General features: G+C 50.4%; 1 protein-coding gene across 1 annotated transcript; it reads left to right on the top strand.

The window, feature by feature from the left end:
• Window positions 1–11,581: 11,581 nt before the first annotated feature.
• Window positions 11,582–12,950, top strand: LOC103542865 (olfactory receptor 6B2). The gene has a single exon (XM_008509795.2). It carries the CDS (start codon window positions 11,599–11,601, stop codon window positions 12,535–12,537), a length of 939 nt encoding a protein of 312 aa, XP_008508017.2. The 5' UTR covers window positions 11,582–11,598; the 3' UTR covers window positions 12,538–12,950.
• Window positions 12,951–15,772: the final 2,822 nt, after the last annotated feature.

Here is a 15,772-nt window from a genome sequence, read left to right as displayed (position 1 = left end):
AGATAGATCTGACTGGAGAACACTTCCTCTCCCTAGTTTTATAAAACAGAAGGCATGTAAATTCACCCTTCAGTCAGCAGTAATTGGACATACTACGTGGGAACCCACAGAATTGCCTGAGCCCGCGCAGGTTGTTAATTTGAAACAGTATAGGATACCTGGTGGACAAAAAGAGATTACCACTTTAATTAACAACATGTGAGAAGCTGGAATGCTTGTACACAGGTTCTCTTTATGATGGCCCCGTGTGGCCCGTATGAAAGGCGATGGCTCATGGAGACTAACAGTAGACTATAATGATGATCAACACTCAGCTTGAATAAAGTAGAACCACCAACAGCATCAGCAGTTCTGACTATGGTTTCCACAGTGCAAAAGCTCCAGCAAGCTAAAGGAGCCTGTACTCAGGGATGGGTCTTGCAAAGGCTTTTTCCTCAATCTCCATCTCTGAAAGGAGCCACAGTTCGCCTTCCTGTGGGAAGGATCCCAGTTTACACTCCCTGTCTAGCCACAGGGTTCTCCAGCTCACTGTCATAATGGGGTTAGAAGGGATTTGGACCTGCTGCCTGGCCTGAGTGTAATAAAATGCTAAGTTAATGTCATGATAATATCAGAAACTGAAGAACAAGCTGAGACTGACGTAAATACCCTGCTGATACATGTGACCAACTGAGGCTGGTTGATAAATCCAGCAAATCTCAAAGGGTGAGATTCTTAGGAATAACACGGGCAGAAGCCACCCTTGACATCCCACAGGCAACTGACAGTGAACTCCAGGCATCGCCTATCCGTGGAACTAAGGAGGAAACACAGTGGCTGGGTTGTTTGGGTTTTGGAGGACGCATATTGCACAACTGGGAATATCGCTAGCTCCTATCCATAAGACCACCCGGAAGAAGGCCATATTGGAATGGGGGCCTGAACAACGGCACGCTCTGTCTGAACTGCAAAAAGCAGTAGCCCTATCGACACCCTTGGCCCTGATGATCCATACTCAGATATGCTTTGGGAACAGTCTGTAACTCACACTCTCGCAGACTGGAGCTCATGGCTGAAGCCCGTGAGTGCCACCCAGCGGCAAACACTGGGATTTTGGACCAGAACATACCCCAGGGCAGAGATCTAGAGACGCCATTTGAGAGACAACTATTAGCTTGTTATTGGGCACTAACTGAGAGTGTCCCTAAGACTGGGGACATGAAATAATCTTGAAATCCGAAATACCCATAATGTCTTGGGTGATGTCAGAGAAACACTCTGAGAAGGAGAGCAGTGCCCAGAAGAGTTCCATAATAAAACAGAAGTGGTTTATACAGGAGCATGTCACAGCGGAGTGGGAGGGGGGGCCTCACCATATTCCTGGGCAGGTAACCCCTTCCTCTGTGGTTGACTTTGGGACCATCTGAGGAGCTGCCAGATCCTCCTGCCACGTGGGCAGTGTCCTCTGAGCAGCTCTTGATTGACCAACAATAAGCTGCTTGGCTTAGGGATGGCAGGTCAAGGTAGAGGGCCAGCATCCTGTTTGGAAGTTCAGCCACCCTATGACCAACCGATGGGAAAACCCTGACTGAGGAAGGTAGAACAGATCAGCTCAGTCGGCCGAATTGTGTGCTGTTTTCCTTGCAGTGATGGAAGAAATAAACAACAATGACAGCCCTCATGTTTGGGTGTTTACTCACCCATGGGCAGTGGCCAATCATCTGGCTACGTGGCCAGGCAGATGGGCAATGGAAAACTGGACTATTAAATGGATGCCAGTGTGGGGTGAGGTCCTATGGAAATCACTGTGGGAATTTAGGGGGCCAATTAAAGTAGGGCATGTTGGTGCCCATCAGAAGAACCCCTTCCAGGATCAGAAGATGATTGAGACCAGCAAATAGACATCCCAGTGCTGTCATGGGAGATGACCACCTGGGTCTATGCAATGAGCGCCAAAGGGGGCTGTGGAAATGCAGAGATGGGATGATCATGGGCATATTCCTCTTGCACCCTCTGAGGCACAAAATGCCAATGAGAACTGTCCTGGCTGCCAGCAAGAGAGAGAGACTGCAGATGGCTATGGGGCGGATTCTCCGGGGAAAGGCCCCACACATAGCCAGCAAGTAGACTTCCTCAGACCACTGCCGGTCCCTCTAGGAGGCTAGAAATGGGTCCTGATAGGAATAGAGACTTCTCCTGGACTAGGCTTTGCATACCCAATAGTAAATGAAAATGCCTAAAATACTGTACTGGAAAGAAGAAGATACGGTACCGGTTTGGACCACAGAGTTACATTTCTTCAAATCAGGGAACACACTTTACAGCCCGTGGTGTCCAACGGTGAGCAAAGAGAGACCATTAAATGGACATATCAGCTGCATTTCATCCTCAGAGCAGCGGTTTGATGGAGAATTGGAATGGTCAACTGAAACACCTGTTTAAAATGGTGGGAGAAAGGCATTAAGGGCTGGCTGACAAGCCTTCACGACTCTGTGCTCACACTCAGCTTGAGGGAGGCCCACAGAGGGTTCCCACTAGATGGACCCTTCCTTTCTTGGGTGATCTGGAGAGGAGGGGATGGGAAGACGCAGTTCTCAACTTTCCTTTTCCTGATGTGGTGGTCCTGGGACCAGGGCTGCAGCTGCAGGCGTTGGAAACAGGGTCAGTCCCTCAGCAAGAACCTGTAACTATGCTTTAAAGCTTTATCCAAGATTTTCTAAGGATTGATGGAGTGAATCATGCCTTCATCCTGTCTGGAAACAGTGGAGTGGGCAGAGATGCAGCTGTATTGCTGGGTGGTTGAGATGGCCTCCTGGCCCTGCAAGGGCCATGCGAAGGGGGCAGACTGAGGCGAGGTGCTTGCTCTACCGGTATTGCTGCCAGCATCCTGGACCAGTACAGTGGCTAAAACTAACATTCTTCTCCAAATGGAAACGACTGGGCTCAAATCAACGACAAATGGAGAGGAAGAGAAATAATATCTGAGGGTAAAGGAATATATAAATGGGTCTGCGACAAGGGAAACCCGGACAGCCTGTAAAGCAAGACATTGAGACGCCTTTATGACTTTTCAATGGGATATGAGAAAGTGCCAGCCTGAAGGGAAAATGAATCAATAAGACTACTAGTGGAGAGAGTCTCTCTCCATCAACAAGGAAGGACATCAGTGTGATGGGCCGACTTAGGCCACGCTACCTGCAACTGTGAACTCTTCCCAAGGCAAAACCATGAGTGGTTTTCTTAAATTCTGAGTTCCTGTGACTCTATTAAAGGTGAATGGATGTGATAACCACGTTTAGCTTAGAGGTTTAGCCTAACTAATACCCTCCCCAGGCGGTAGGAGTGGGTCGTCTTGCCCTGAGTCCCATGGAGCGGGTGGGGAAGGGACAGACACCTGCACAGGTTGGTGTCCAGAGCACTGGTGCTTCTGTTCCTCAGAAGAAATTAGTAAGAAGATGAAGAAGCAAGACATAGAATGGGAGAATCTATTTATAATACATGTAAACTACAAAAAAAATCTAAAGTTGTGAACAAAGTAAAGAATTCAAATCAAAAAGAGAAATACAGTGAACTCAATTCAAAACAAGTGAAGGACTTCAGAGGTGTTTCTCAAGGGGGACAGCCAACTGGCCAAGAGGCATTGGAACTGGGGCCCAGTTTTATCAGCAGTTAGGGAAATGTGCATTGAAATCATAAGAAGATATCCAACTGGACAATATGAAAATGTGAGCTCCGTCCACACTGTTCAAAGCTCGTTTGTTTTGATTGCTGAATAGGATTCCGTCGTACGGATGCACTATGATTTTCTTGTGATATGCTGGATGCTTGTCGCTGAAGGACTTCTGGGTCATTTCCAGCTTTTGACGATTAGAAATAGAGCTGCTATAAACATTTGTGCAGGTTTTCTGTGAATGTCCATTTAACTTTATAAGAAACTGCTAAGCCGTTTCCAGAGTGCCGGTACCGTTTTGCATTGACACCAGCCATGAACGAGCTCTCGTTTCCCTGCATGCTCGCCAGCACTGAGTGTTGTCACTGTTTTTAATTTTAGCCATTCTGACAGGTGCGCAGCTGTACCTCCTCATGGTTTCATTTGCATTTCCCTGATGGCCGGTGGTGGTGCACATCTTTTCCAGTACTTCTTGGCCATCCTTTTATCTTCTTTGATGAGGTGTCTATTCTTCTGCCCGTTTTGTGATGGGGCCATGCTTTGTTCTTCCCACTGGCTTTCCTGAGAGGAAGAAAGATGTCAGCAAGTTGGGATATCTATCTACAAGAGTGACAGCCCTCCCTGCTGCATCCTCCTCCCCCGTGTCTGAGCTCAGTGACACTCTAACAAGTGTCGCCCCCAGATCCCCTCAGCAAGCATAGAGCTCTAGGTCGCTCCTGTTTCTTCTGCCACCAGAAAACCATCCTATGGCAATAGTTGCGAGATGGGTCTGTTTTGGCCGAGAGTGATACAATGGTGTTTGTGTTGATTGTGTATGGGAAAAAAGTTCTTATCTGATGCCAGAAACTCGAATTTCCCTGTCGTCTTGTAAGAATGTTCATGAACTCTGCGATAGAGCAGGGTGCCCACTGAGTCCCTCTCCCTGGACCAGGCCATGGTCATTGCATCTGGAAAAGCCCCTTGTCTGCAAGCAGAAGTCATACTCCTCTCTGGCCCTGGAGGGACAGGGTAACAGAGGTTCTAGTGGGGACAGGTCTGTATGGTCAGAGGCTGAACAGACAGGGGAGGGAGCTTAGTCAACGGGCTTGGATGCCTGGCCAGGCATGGGGGATAGATGGCAGTGGAGCTAAATAGGGCTCTGCCCCTCCACCAGACACCATCAGCAGGGCGCAGAGGTCTGCAGACGTGAGATCCCTGATAATTGGCAGTGTGGGGCAGTTACATCTCTGTGGTGGGGTAATTGGACCCTGGAGTCCCCACATCTGTGCATGACGGACAAGGAAGCCAACAGCCCCTTCTCCGAGGCACCTCCTTTAAACCTCAGTCGCTCAGAGCAGGGCCTGCCGCCTCTCAGCACTGGCCAGGCTATGCCAGGAGCCGCCCACCCAGCGTGTCAGTGGGCAGAGAGAAGGGGCTGCCTGGCCTGCACGGGGCTGAGGGAGGCCAGAGACACCAGGAGCTCTCCCAGGTAGGCTCCCATAGTGTCCTTCCTCTCAGTGAAGTGACCAGGGTGGCCGCCGGACCTGGTCCCTCAAGGGAAGTCGTTGGAGCAAGGATTGACAGCCCCCGGCCGCTGGCCCCAGCCCTGATTTTGAAATGTGGGGACTCCCTCCCCCAACCTTTCTCCCCTCCCACGCTTCACCTGCCCTCACCCCATGTCTCCACGCTCGCCAGCATCCTCTCCCTCTGAGCTCTGAAACGCCCCACCGAGGGGCGCAGGCACTATTCCCACTGCCCACCATGTGGGTAACAAGACTGTGCATTTTCCTTAAAACTGGGAAGTTTGAGAGCTACAAGAAATACAGAAGGATTCCAAGGAACACTGAGAATTGCTTTTCTGAAACACTCCGTTCTGGACAAGTGGACTGAGGGACCAGGGAGGTGGCCCTTCTGAAGCGGGACCGTTTCCCTGACCCTGATCTGTCATGGTGTGGCCAGGCCACCTGAGCTGATGTCACGGGCAGTGATGGCCCAAGCTCGAATCCTAGAGAAAACCCAAATTTCCCCCTGCACCAGCAGGCGGAGGGAACCCCTGCTCCACACATTTGGTCCGGGCTCCTCTCTGCTGTTCTGGTGACTCGGGAGGTCTGTGGACAGGGGTGGGGAGACACAGTCTGAGTTTCAAGGTCCCCCGACCCCCAGACCATGCTCTTTGCTCACTCTGCCCTGCATGCTCTCATCTCCACTGCAGTTCATTCTTTGGGGCTCGAGCACTTTTGCCCGACACTGTCGCTGGAGCCTGACCTTCCCCCCACACATTCTGGAAGACTCTTGTCTTACACGGTGGAACCTGAGATTCTTGCTCAGTGCACCTCCCATTGTGATTATTAACTCCGCAGAGCTGGGGTTCAAAGGCTTTCAAATAAAGCGTCTAGTTATCCTTCAAGGTAATAGGATAACAAGGATGAAACATTTTGGAAAATGGTAAATTGCAAAAGTCTGCCAAATTTTATCATTGTTTTCATTTCTCCTAAGAGTATTCTGCTCTTGCTAGCTTCATGCTCTTATTTTCTGTTTACTGCTTACCCCACTAAAATAGTTTCTATGCCCACACTTTCCTGGTGTGTTTTCTCACGAAGATTAGCAAGGCCTCCTGATTGCCAATCAAACAGTCCCTCGCGGTCCTCTTGTTCCTGGCGCTGGTCGGCAGCGCGAGCCCTCTCCTCTCCATGGAGCCTCCTCCGTCCTGGCTGGGACCACATGTCTCCAAAAGCCCCCTGCCCCCCAGCCGTCTCCATGCACCCTGGAGCATCTCCCGCCCTGGAGAGCCGACTTCTCAGCCTGTGTCCTTGCGCTCTTCTCTTAGTCTTCACACTTCCTGAGCCAATTGTAGTCACATCCCAGCTGTCAACAATGATTGGTTTGCCAGAGTCATCCCTGACTCTCAGGAAATCTGTCAGGAAGGCTTGCTGGCCCTGCCTTTAGAACATATCAAGACACTGCTTGCTTCTCCCATTTCTGCCCCAGTCTGAGCCCCATCGCCTTTTGCCCAGACGACCGCAGTGGCTTCATACCAGCTCCTGCCTCCACACTTGCTCCCTCCAGCTTGACCTCAATGCAGAGTGCAGGGTCATCATTTAAAAGGTGGGGCAGATCATGCCACTGACCTCCTCCCCCTCCCTCGTGGACAGTATCTCCTGCTACTTCTCTCTCCTACGCCGCCCCAGCCGGACTGGTCTCCTCACTGCCCCTCGTGCTTTGTACACTCCAGACCCACTGATGCATCCCCATCAGCCGCATGGCTGATGCTCATCTCCTTCAAGACGGGGCTCAAATGTCACCTTCTCATGGACCCTGGCTCCCCGCCCCTAGCACTCCCAACCACGCCTGCCCTGACCTCCTCTTCCCATCGCACTCACTACCTCTTTGTATATTAAATAATTTACTCGTATATTAGGACGATTATTAACTTTTGTCTTCTTTCCTGCCTTCACTGGAATTTATATTTCATGAAGGCAGAAGGTTCGAACTGTTTTCTCTTCCAATTTATCCCAGTTGCCTTGAAACAATGAATGGGCACTCAGCAAAGATCGGATGGATGAATAAATGGTGACCCCACATCTTGACATCTGCCCCTGCCCCCCTGGGAGCTCATGGACTTAGTCACCGAGGTCTCCGCATGGTGATCCACAGACCCCTCAAATCCAACACGCTGAAAACCAAGCTCGTTGTCTTCGTCTTTTTCCGCAAATGTGTTTTTCCCCTCTATACCCAAACCCTAATGAAGGCAGACGCCTAGAAGACACCTTGAAATTCTCCATCTATGGGGGCATCTCATAATGTTGGGAGCTGAAGTGGGCGCTTCAGGAGGAATCGTGTCTGAGCCAGGATCTGGAGGATAACCGAGTTCCGCCCGGAGACAGGGAAGCAGAGGTACTTAAAGTCGTCAGGTGCTCTTGAAGGACCGAGCATGGTTTCTCAGGCAGGATTCTGTGTTCATGAGGGGACAGGAGCAGGACAGGCAGCTATGGCACCAGAGGGGCTGGCTTGGGAGGGTGGAATCAGTACTGAGAACGTTTGCTGACCCGTGTGGGAGAGCGATTTGATGCCATTCTCTGCCATGCGGAAAATGGACCCGATGGAGGCAGGAAAGAGTGGATGGAGACTAGTTAGAGGGCCGTGACAATAACTCAGGGTGTGGGTATGGACGCTGAACGAGGGTGGGCTGAGTGGAAGCCCGTGAGTGTGGAGACCAGAGAACTGACTCTGAGACATTTGGATGTGGAATGAGTCAGCCCCTGCGCTGGCTTGGCCGTGGAGGTGAGGAAGAGGGACGAATGTGAGCCGAAGCTTGGTTTCTGGCCCCCAGGCCGCGGGGTACACAGTGGTGCCATTTCCTGAGATGAAGAACAGAAGGATGGTGTGAACTCTGTGACCAGGGGAGGTCTCTGGCAACTGGCTGGACATGTGAGTGGGATCTGCAGAGAGACAAGGGGAGGGCTGGAGTCAGCAGATAGGGATGACAGTTGAAGACATGGGAGTGGGTGCGTTTGCTCTGAGCATGGACAGTGAGAACAGAAGGCTGGGGCTGCCGTGCCGAACACAGAAGCAAAGGCGAGGGGAAAAGGAACTGAAAAGTGTGCCCGGAATTAGTAACATGTTGCTCACTGGCACCTGTGGGACAGCCAGGCTGATGTGCTTGGGGACAGCAGCCAGGTGGCAGTGGCAGAGGGGGAGGCAGGAACAGAGACTATGACTGTAGGTGAGAATGTATGAACGAGAGGGAGGAGGGCTCCACGGAGACACTTCTTTTTTCCTGTAAAATGTGAAGCCGCAGAGATGTATAATCGCTCAGCAGAGGCAACAGGAAAGCAGAGCAGACGCAGGAGGAAGGGAAGGGGGACGTGTGCACCCAAGGAGACGGGGCAGGGGGGCCGAGAGCCGCAGAGAGAGATGCTTCTCCGCTATCTGTAGTTTATACTGTTTTCATTACTGAAATTGTGTATTTGTATTTTCCTGTTTATTAAAATAGCTAAAGCTTTGTCCGTTTTACCCTCCTCCACTCTGAGCCTGCCTCAGAATCAGTTCTTGTTGCTATTGATAGATTCTATTCTTTTTCCTAACAAATTAAAATTGATATTTTTCCTTTTCTTTCTTCTGCTTTCCTTGGATTTCCTTAACAATTTTTCTCACTTTTTGAGTGGAATGCTTAAATATGTTTTCCTTCTTTCTGACTAAACAATAAAAGTGATTAGCACCACAGAATTGCCCATGCATACCAGCCTGGCCGTGTCACACGTGGATAGTGCTGTCATTGTCCTTACCCTGTCCGTGGTCCGGAACCCCGGCTCTGCTGTCCTCACTGACTTAGCATCAGTTAGTAGAATACTTCCTTTCTTTCCTACTTGGTTAGGAGTTGTGTTTACTCTGATGTGAACTGATTTCAATTTTTCATTCCATTGATTTTAAGAAATTAGGGAATCTATGATGTCTACTTTGATGTCAAACTTTTTAATGCTATGACAGATCGTTTTTTCCAAATTTTCTGTGGGCACTGGAAACAATGGTGTCTTTCTTTTTCTCAAGGCACTGAGTATAGTTTACTCAAATCAACTTTGTAAATTATATTTTTCTGATATTCCACATCGTTATTTACTCTTACCTGTGGTATCTGTCAAGGACTGAGAGTTTTGTGCTAAAAAGTCCACTGCTACCTTATTTCTGGCCATTTCTCCCTGGACTAAAGTCAGGTTTTTGCTGACTCTGTGTTGAGGTCTTTTTTTTTTTTAATTTTTTTTATTTTTTATTTTTTAATTTTTTTTTTTTAAAGATTTTATTTTTTCCTTTTTCTCCCCAAAGCCCCCCGGTACATAGTTGTGTATTCTTCGTTGTGGTTTCTTCTAGTTGTGGCATGTGGGACGCTGCCTCAGCGTGGTCTGATGAGCAGTGCCATGTCTGCGCCCAGGATTCGAACCAACGAAACACTGGGCCGTCTGCAGCGGAGCGCGCGAACTTAACCACTCGGCCACCGGGCCAGCCCCCTGTGTTGAGGTCTTATTATCAATGAAAAGTTTCATAAATAAGACTGACCGTTTGAGGTCTTGAGTTTTACTTGATGAGATATTAACTTTGAAATTAGGCTCTCTTTTGTTTGTTTGATATACTTGAACTAAGCTTGGAATCTCGACCTTTCCGAGTTGAAGGTTTTAGTTCTGCATCTTATAGATATTATGTAATAGATTCTTTTTTTCATAATTTAGAGTCTTTTCCTTTCGCCAGATGAGTTTATCCTGTTTACATTTATTCTCACTGATACTTTGCTTAGTCCCGTCATGCTGAGCTTTATTTTGTGTGCTTTCTTCTTGCTTCCTTTGCCTCTGTATTCTTCGGTTGTCCTTTCAAGACTCACAGGATCTACATCCTTTTGAATAGTGTTATTTACCTGAAAAATTTGATGAACTGTATTACTGTCGTTATAAACTCCAAGAATAAAATATACCCTTTGGATTTCCTCCTCTGAAAATGAGGTAACTGACATTTTTTTTTATTACAATCTCTGCCTCTCCCGGGCTTTCCCTCATGTATTTAAACCCAGTTTCTCCCCAAATAATTATCATTATTATTTTGCATTCTATACCTTGTCAATCAACAGGGACTGACACTTGGGTTTTGTTTAATGTCTGTATTGACAGCTCTTGCTGGGATGAAGCACGGTGCTGGAGTGTGCTTGTTCCCCCTCACTGCCTTTCTATGCTGGGATGGCCTTGGTTGGGGATGTTATTTTATGCTGGGATGGCCTTGGTTGGGGATGTTATTTTATGCTGGGATGGCCTTGGTTGGGGATGTTATTTTATTCTGGGATGGCCTTGGTTGGGGATGTTATTTTATCCCAAATTAAGAGCTGTGACCTTCTGAGATTCATACTGAGGAAGGGTTTGTAAGTCCTACATGCAGAACAGGTGTGTGTGAAGACTGTCGCTCTGTCACACATGAGTAGGTCTGGGCACGACGTTCTAGTCTCACATCCTTCCTTCATCCCTCTGTAGAGTCTGGCTCTGGGGCTCCCACATGCAGGGTGGAGAGAGCCCTGCAGAGGCAGCAGCTGCTAGACTCTTCTGGAAACAGACTATATGAAGGAACCCTACTTTTACCCCTTTTCACTCCCCCCATCATTCCTGTCAGGTACTGGGCAGACGGCTTCTCCTTCAGCTACAGGCCCTCGAGAACATTCTAGATTCCTCCACTCTGCAGCCTCCACCACCTCTCTGCATTTGTTTTCTCTCTTCCAGAATTACGTTACAATCTCTCTTGCAGATTTTCCCTCTTGGTCTTTTTGATGTTATGGGGTTTTATCTTTTTGTTCTTTTACCATATTTTAAGGGGCTCTTGAGATGGCATAGAGATAGACACATGACCACTCTCCACTCTGCACCTGGGAGCCCCCTGCTGCTCCTGAAGACCCCAGCCCTGTGGTGTGCTTGGGTCTGGGGTCTGGATGACCTGGGTCTGGTACATTCCCCCATCTGTGAGCCCCACTCGTGTCATTTCCTCTTATAAAATCAACTTGGAAACCAGGAGAAAGGTCAGGTATCTACTGGTTTAGAAAGAACATGCCAGATGCTGAACAATAGACCCAGACAACCTTGGTTGCGAAGAGCTGTGGATTTCCTTTATTGTTATTAGGTTCCTTGGAGAATTCCAGATTATTAAAAAAAAAAAAATAGTTTCAAGATTACTGTTGGGTACAGAGGGGAGGGGGTGAGCAGGATATTCCAGAGCCTCTCTTTTAGAGTGACTGGTCCCAAGGAGATCAAGGACCTCCACATTCTGATGGTAAATGCTTAACTTGGAGACGGTTTCTGCTCCCGCTGCTGCTCGTAGAACCAAGTCTCTGATCTTTGGGCCTAAACTCACCTACAGGCTGAGCTCTGTTTTCTCCCCCCAGCAGCCCCCAGCCCCTCACTCTGGCACGGTGGTGTTTTGCAGGCCCAGGCTCCCAGCGCAGAAGAATGAGGGGAGAGAATGTAACCAAGGTCAGCGCTTTCGTCCTGCTGGGCTTCCCCACGGCCCCCCGGCTGCAGTACGCGCTCTTCCTCCTCTTCCTGCTCACCTACCTCTTCGTCCTGGTGGAGAACCTGGCCGTCATCGTCACCGTCTGGAGCAGCGCCGCCCTCCACAGGCCGATGTACTACTTTCTGAGCTCCATGTCCTTCCTGGAGATCTGGTATGTGTGTGACATCATCCCCAAGATGCTGGACGGTTTCCTCCTGCAGCGGAAACGCATCTCCTTCATTGGGTGCATGGCTCAGCTGTATTTCTTCAGCTCCCTGGTGTGCACCGAGTGTGTGCTCCTGGCCTCCATGGCCTACGACCGCTATGTGGCCATCTGCCACCCCCTGCGCTACCAAGTCATCATGACCTCAGGGCTCTGCGTCCAGCTGGTGGTCTTCTCCTTTGTGAGCGGCTTCTCCATCTCTGTGATCAAGGTCTACTTTATCTCCAGCGCCACGTTCTGTGGCTCCAATGTCCTGAACCAGTTCTTCTGTGACATTTCCCCCATCCTCAAGCTGGCCTGCACAGACTTCTCGACTGCAGAGCTGGTCGACTTCATCCTGGCCTTCATCATCCTGGTGTTCCCGCTCATGGCCACCGTGCTGTCCTACGGACACATCGCCCTGGCTGTCCTGCACATCCCCTCGGCCACTGGCCGTTGGAGAGCCTTCTCCACCTGTGCCTCCCACCTCACCATGGTCACCATCTTCTATACAGCCTTGCTTTTCATGTATGTCCGGCCCCAGGCCATTGACACACGGAGCTCCAACAAGCTCATCTCTGTTTTGTACACGGTCCTCACCCCTATCTTGAACCCGTTGATCTATTGTCTGAGGAACAAAGAATTTAAGGATGCCTTGAGAAGGGCTCTGCGCTTTGGTCAGGCTCCACTGTAGAAGCAACGCCTTGGAGCTCCGCTCTTCTAGAACGTCATCTGAGAATATTTACCCTCTTGATGCTGCCATTTAATGTGTAAGAATGGAAATTCCTTCTGTCATGGTAGTGCTTCGTGTATTTTAAAAACTACTTCCACATCTGTTTTTCCCCTTCAGCTCCTGATGGTTAATATCACATGGGTTGGTGTGGTAGTGTCTTTTCTTCATTTCTTCATTTTCTTTTCTTCGTTTTGTATCTGAGCAAAGTGGAACTTGGTGACCTTTCCTCGTCTTTAAAATTACCCTGCACATTTCAGGAAACAGCAAAACATACCAGGTCATCTGAGGTTTTAAAGTCCTAAAATAATTGCAGTGTTTGAAAGAACTGAATTCTGGAACAATGTGGTGAAATGAGCTCCAGGTGTCCCCACAGCAGAGCATGTCTGGGAGTTTAAGGACCTCGGGACTTTTGCTTAAACACTCAAGGCCTGTTCTCCCTATCGTCTTTTTTCTTTGCATAACCCCCCCACCTCTCACCCATCAACCACTGAGAGAATAAGAAGTGTTTTGTTAATGTGTGAGGAGATCCTGGTTGACCCGCCGTCCACGCAGATGCCTGGGCAGGTGGGAACCACACCTGGGGACCCTCGCAGGCCAGAACAGTGCCTGGTGGGCAGTCGACAAACATTTGTTGAATTAATGCCCCAAGATACAAAAAAGAGGTTCTGTCTGTCTGCAGGGAACAACCAGGAGTTCCCTCAAGACCCTAGTCTTATGCCCCACGGAGTCCTGCCCAAGGGTCATGAAGAGGAGCTGGTATCCCTAGAATGAGTGCTCTTCAGGGGTGGGCACACTGAGTCAACACCTGGGGCGCCCCTGGATCAGAATCTCAGGAAGTGGGCCCAAAGGTGTGCACAGCCCCTTAAAACATTACATATCTTTTCAGACGACTCTGATCATCTCCAGAGTTCAAAAATCGGTCTATCAGGCAATTGGGGACAATTTAGAGAAAATTCAGCAGGCACCCACATAATCAGCACTGGATATGGAAACATGGAGGGAAGGCGGAGGGCGTCATGGAGACCACCAGACAACCTCAGGGCCCAGACTGCTCAGCCCCAGGGGGCTGCTGGGGCACAGACCACCTCTATCTGATGTGGTGCAGGGCCTCCTGGCTTCCCCTCACCATTCTCTCATGGCTCTCTGCCCACCGCTCCCCCTGGATGCCCGTGAGTAAAGATGCACAGAGACCCTTTGTCATCCACTGGTCACTATTAGGAATCATGTAAAAAGTCATCAGATTCAAACCAGCAAGCAGATGATGCCAGCCCTGGAAGCTCTCACGGTGCCGTCCTGGGGCCGGATTCTGCATTCTGAGTGGATCCAAAGTGCAGTGTGGGACGCTTGCCTTCCATCGTTGCTCATTTCTTTGTTTGTTAAGCGGGTGTGCTTGCTATGGTTTGGTGTCCTGACTGGCCATCCCTCTGCGCCAGGCCTGAGATCCATGCTAGAGAAACAGTGAGTGAGACTCAGCCCACTGTGATGACCCTTGGAGTCCAGTGAGGGAAACAGGGCCTGGGTGGACAATGACAAAGCTGGGGCAGGGTGCGAGGTGGGGAGTGCAATGTTGAAACCAGAGGAGAGAGGGCAAACCCAGCCGGGCCATGGGGAGGGGCCCAGGAGGCCTCCTGCACAGCAGGATATTGAGGCCTGAAAATAGGTGCAGAAGAGGAAGGAAGGTCCCAGAGGCAGGATGCAGCGCAGCGTCGTGGAGAGAGGCTGGAGCGGCTGGAGTTCACGGAGGGAGGCTTGGGGGCAGGTAGAGGTCAGCAGGCGAGCGCTCACAGGCTGTGGCAGGCAGCACCAGACCACGTGGCAGGCGTGAGAGATGGATGGGCTCAGCGAGGGAGGGAGGCTGAAGAAGAGGCTGCTGGAGCTGCCCAGGGGAGGAGTGAGCACCACCTGGACTAACGGGGTGGCATGGAGCGGCCAGGGCGCATCGGAGAAACTTCCGGGTGTTCAAATCAGCATCGGGGGACCAAATGGACAACAGAGGCACTCAAGGAGACGGAGCAGAGGGAGACCCTTTGAAGAGAAGCTGATGAGTTCGGTTTGGACCTTAGTGACGTGGAAACCCTCTGGGAGCCTGATTTTACAGTCGGCAGAGGGGAAATCCCATCAAATGCGAAAACAGGCTCCAGGTCTAGAGGAATTGTACTGAGGCCAGGTGGGTGATGGGACTTCCCTGGGGCTCCGGATGGTGATGGTGTTTGGGATTTGGGAAGTTTGACTTAAGGGAGGAGGCTGACATTTGGGATCAGGCATCTAGCACCGGCCTGAGGACTGGCCTGCGGAGGAAAGACCCTCGGACTCGGCTTTGCGGGAACCGTGTCACCCCTTGAGTGAAGGCTGATGACGATTTGGGGCATCTGGCTTCTTCACCCACGGCCCTCGCCTGCATCGGAGCTGCTCGTGCCCCGTGACATCTTCGCAACTGTCTCTCCCGTCTCAGCCTCTGCCATAGACACTGTGGACCCCGAGTCTTACCGTTCGAACACGAAAACCATCTCTGTCAACTCTGGGGTCCATTCAGGTCTCTGCACATTTGCAATCCAGAGACGACGGGTAAAACCTTCTTCAGTTCACATTATAAGTATCAGCCCACTCCCTGAGTTGACCTGGTTTTGATTCAGTGTAGATGCTGCTTTGTAGTCGAGAATCACAGAATCCTGGGATTTCACAGGGTCCTGAAGGCCCTGGAGCTCATGCCTCCTCTGGACCAGCCAGTGCCCTGCCCGGTGGCCAGGCTCCCGGGTCTCTCTGGCTCTTTTGGGGAGGGCCGCTCTTGACCCTGGGGACCCAGTGCGCCTGCAGCAGCTCCTTGGGCCGGAAGAAGGCCCTTCCTCCCGGTGAGCACAGGGGCATCTTGCTCCATCCCACACTTGGGAGCTGAGAAACCTCTGAAATCCTTCTTTATCTGAAGCACAGTAAAGCTGTTTTCCCACATCTCTACTCATACCGATGGAGGTGTTGGTCCCAAACAGAGAGACTTCGTGCACCCCTCTTAAATGCCACTGTTAGTCCCGCCTCTGCCCAGCCTCAAGGACACTGTTACATCCCGGTGTCATCACTGAGCAGCACACTGACTGTCCACTCCCAGCTCGGGGTCCCGCCCAGCATGCATGCACCCTCCTGGGTCTCCTGGGTGCTCTGACCTCCGCTTCGCCTCCTCCGTGTGCAGTGGCTCGTCTGGGTC

This window comes from Equus przewalskii, chromosome 5 (assembly GCF_037783145.1).
Source record: "Equus przewalskii isolate Varuska chromosome 5, EquPr2, whole genome shotgun sequence".
Classification (NCBI taxonomy): Eukaryota; Metazoa; Chordata; class Mammalia; order Perissodactyla; family Equidae; genus Equus; species Equus przewalskii.
Note: the sequence above shows the minus strand (reverse complement) of the source record. Positions and strands in the feature narration are given on the sequence as shown.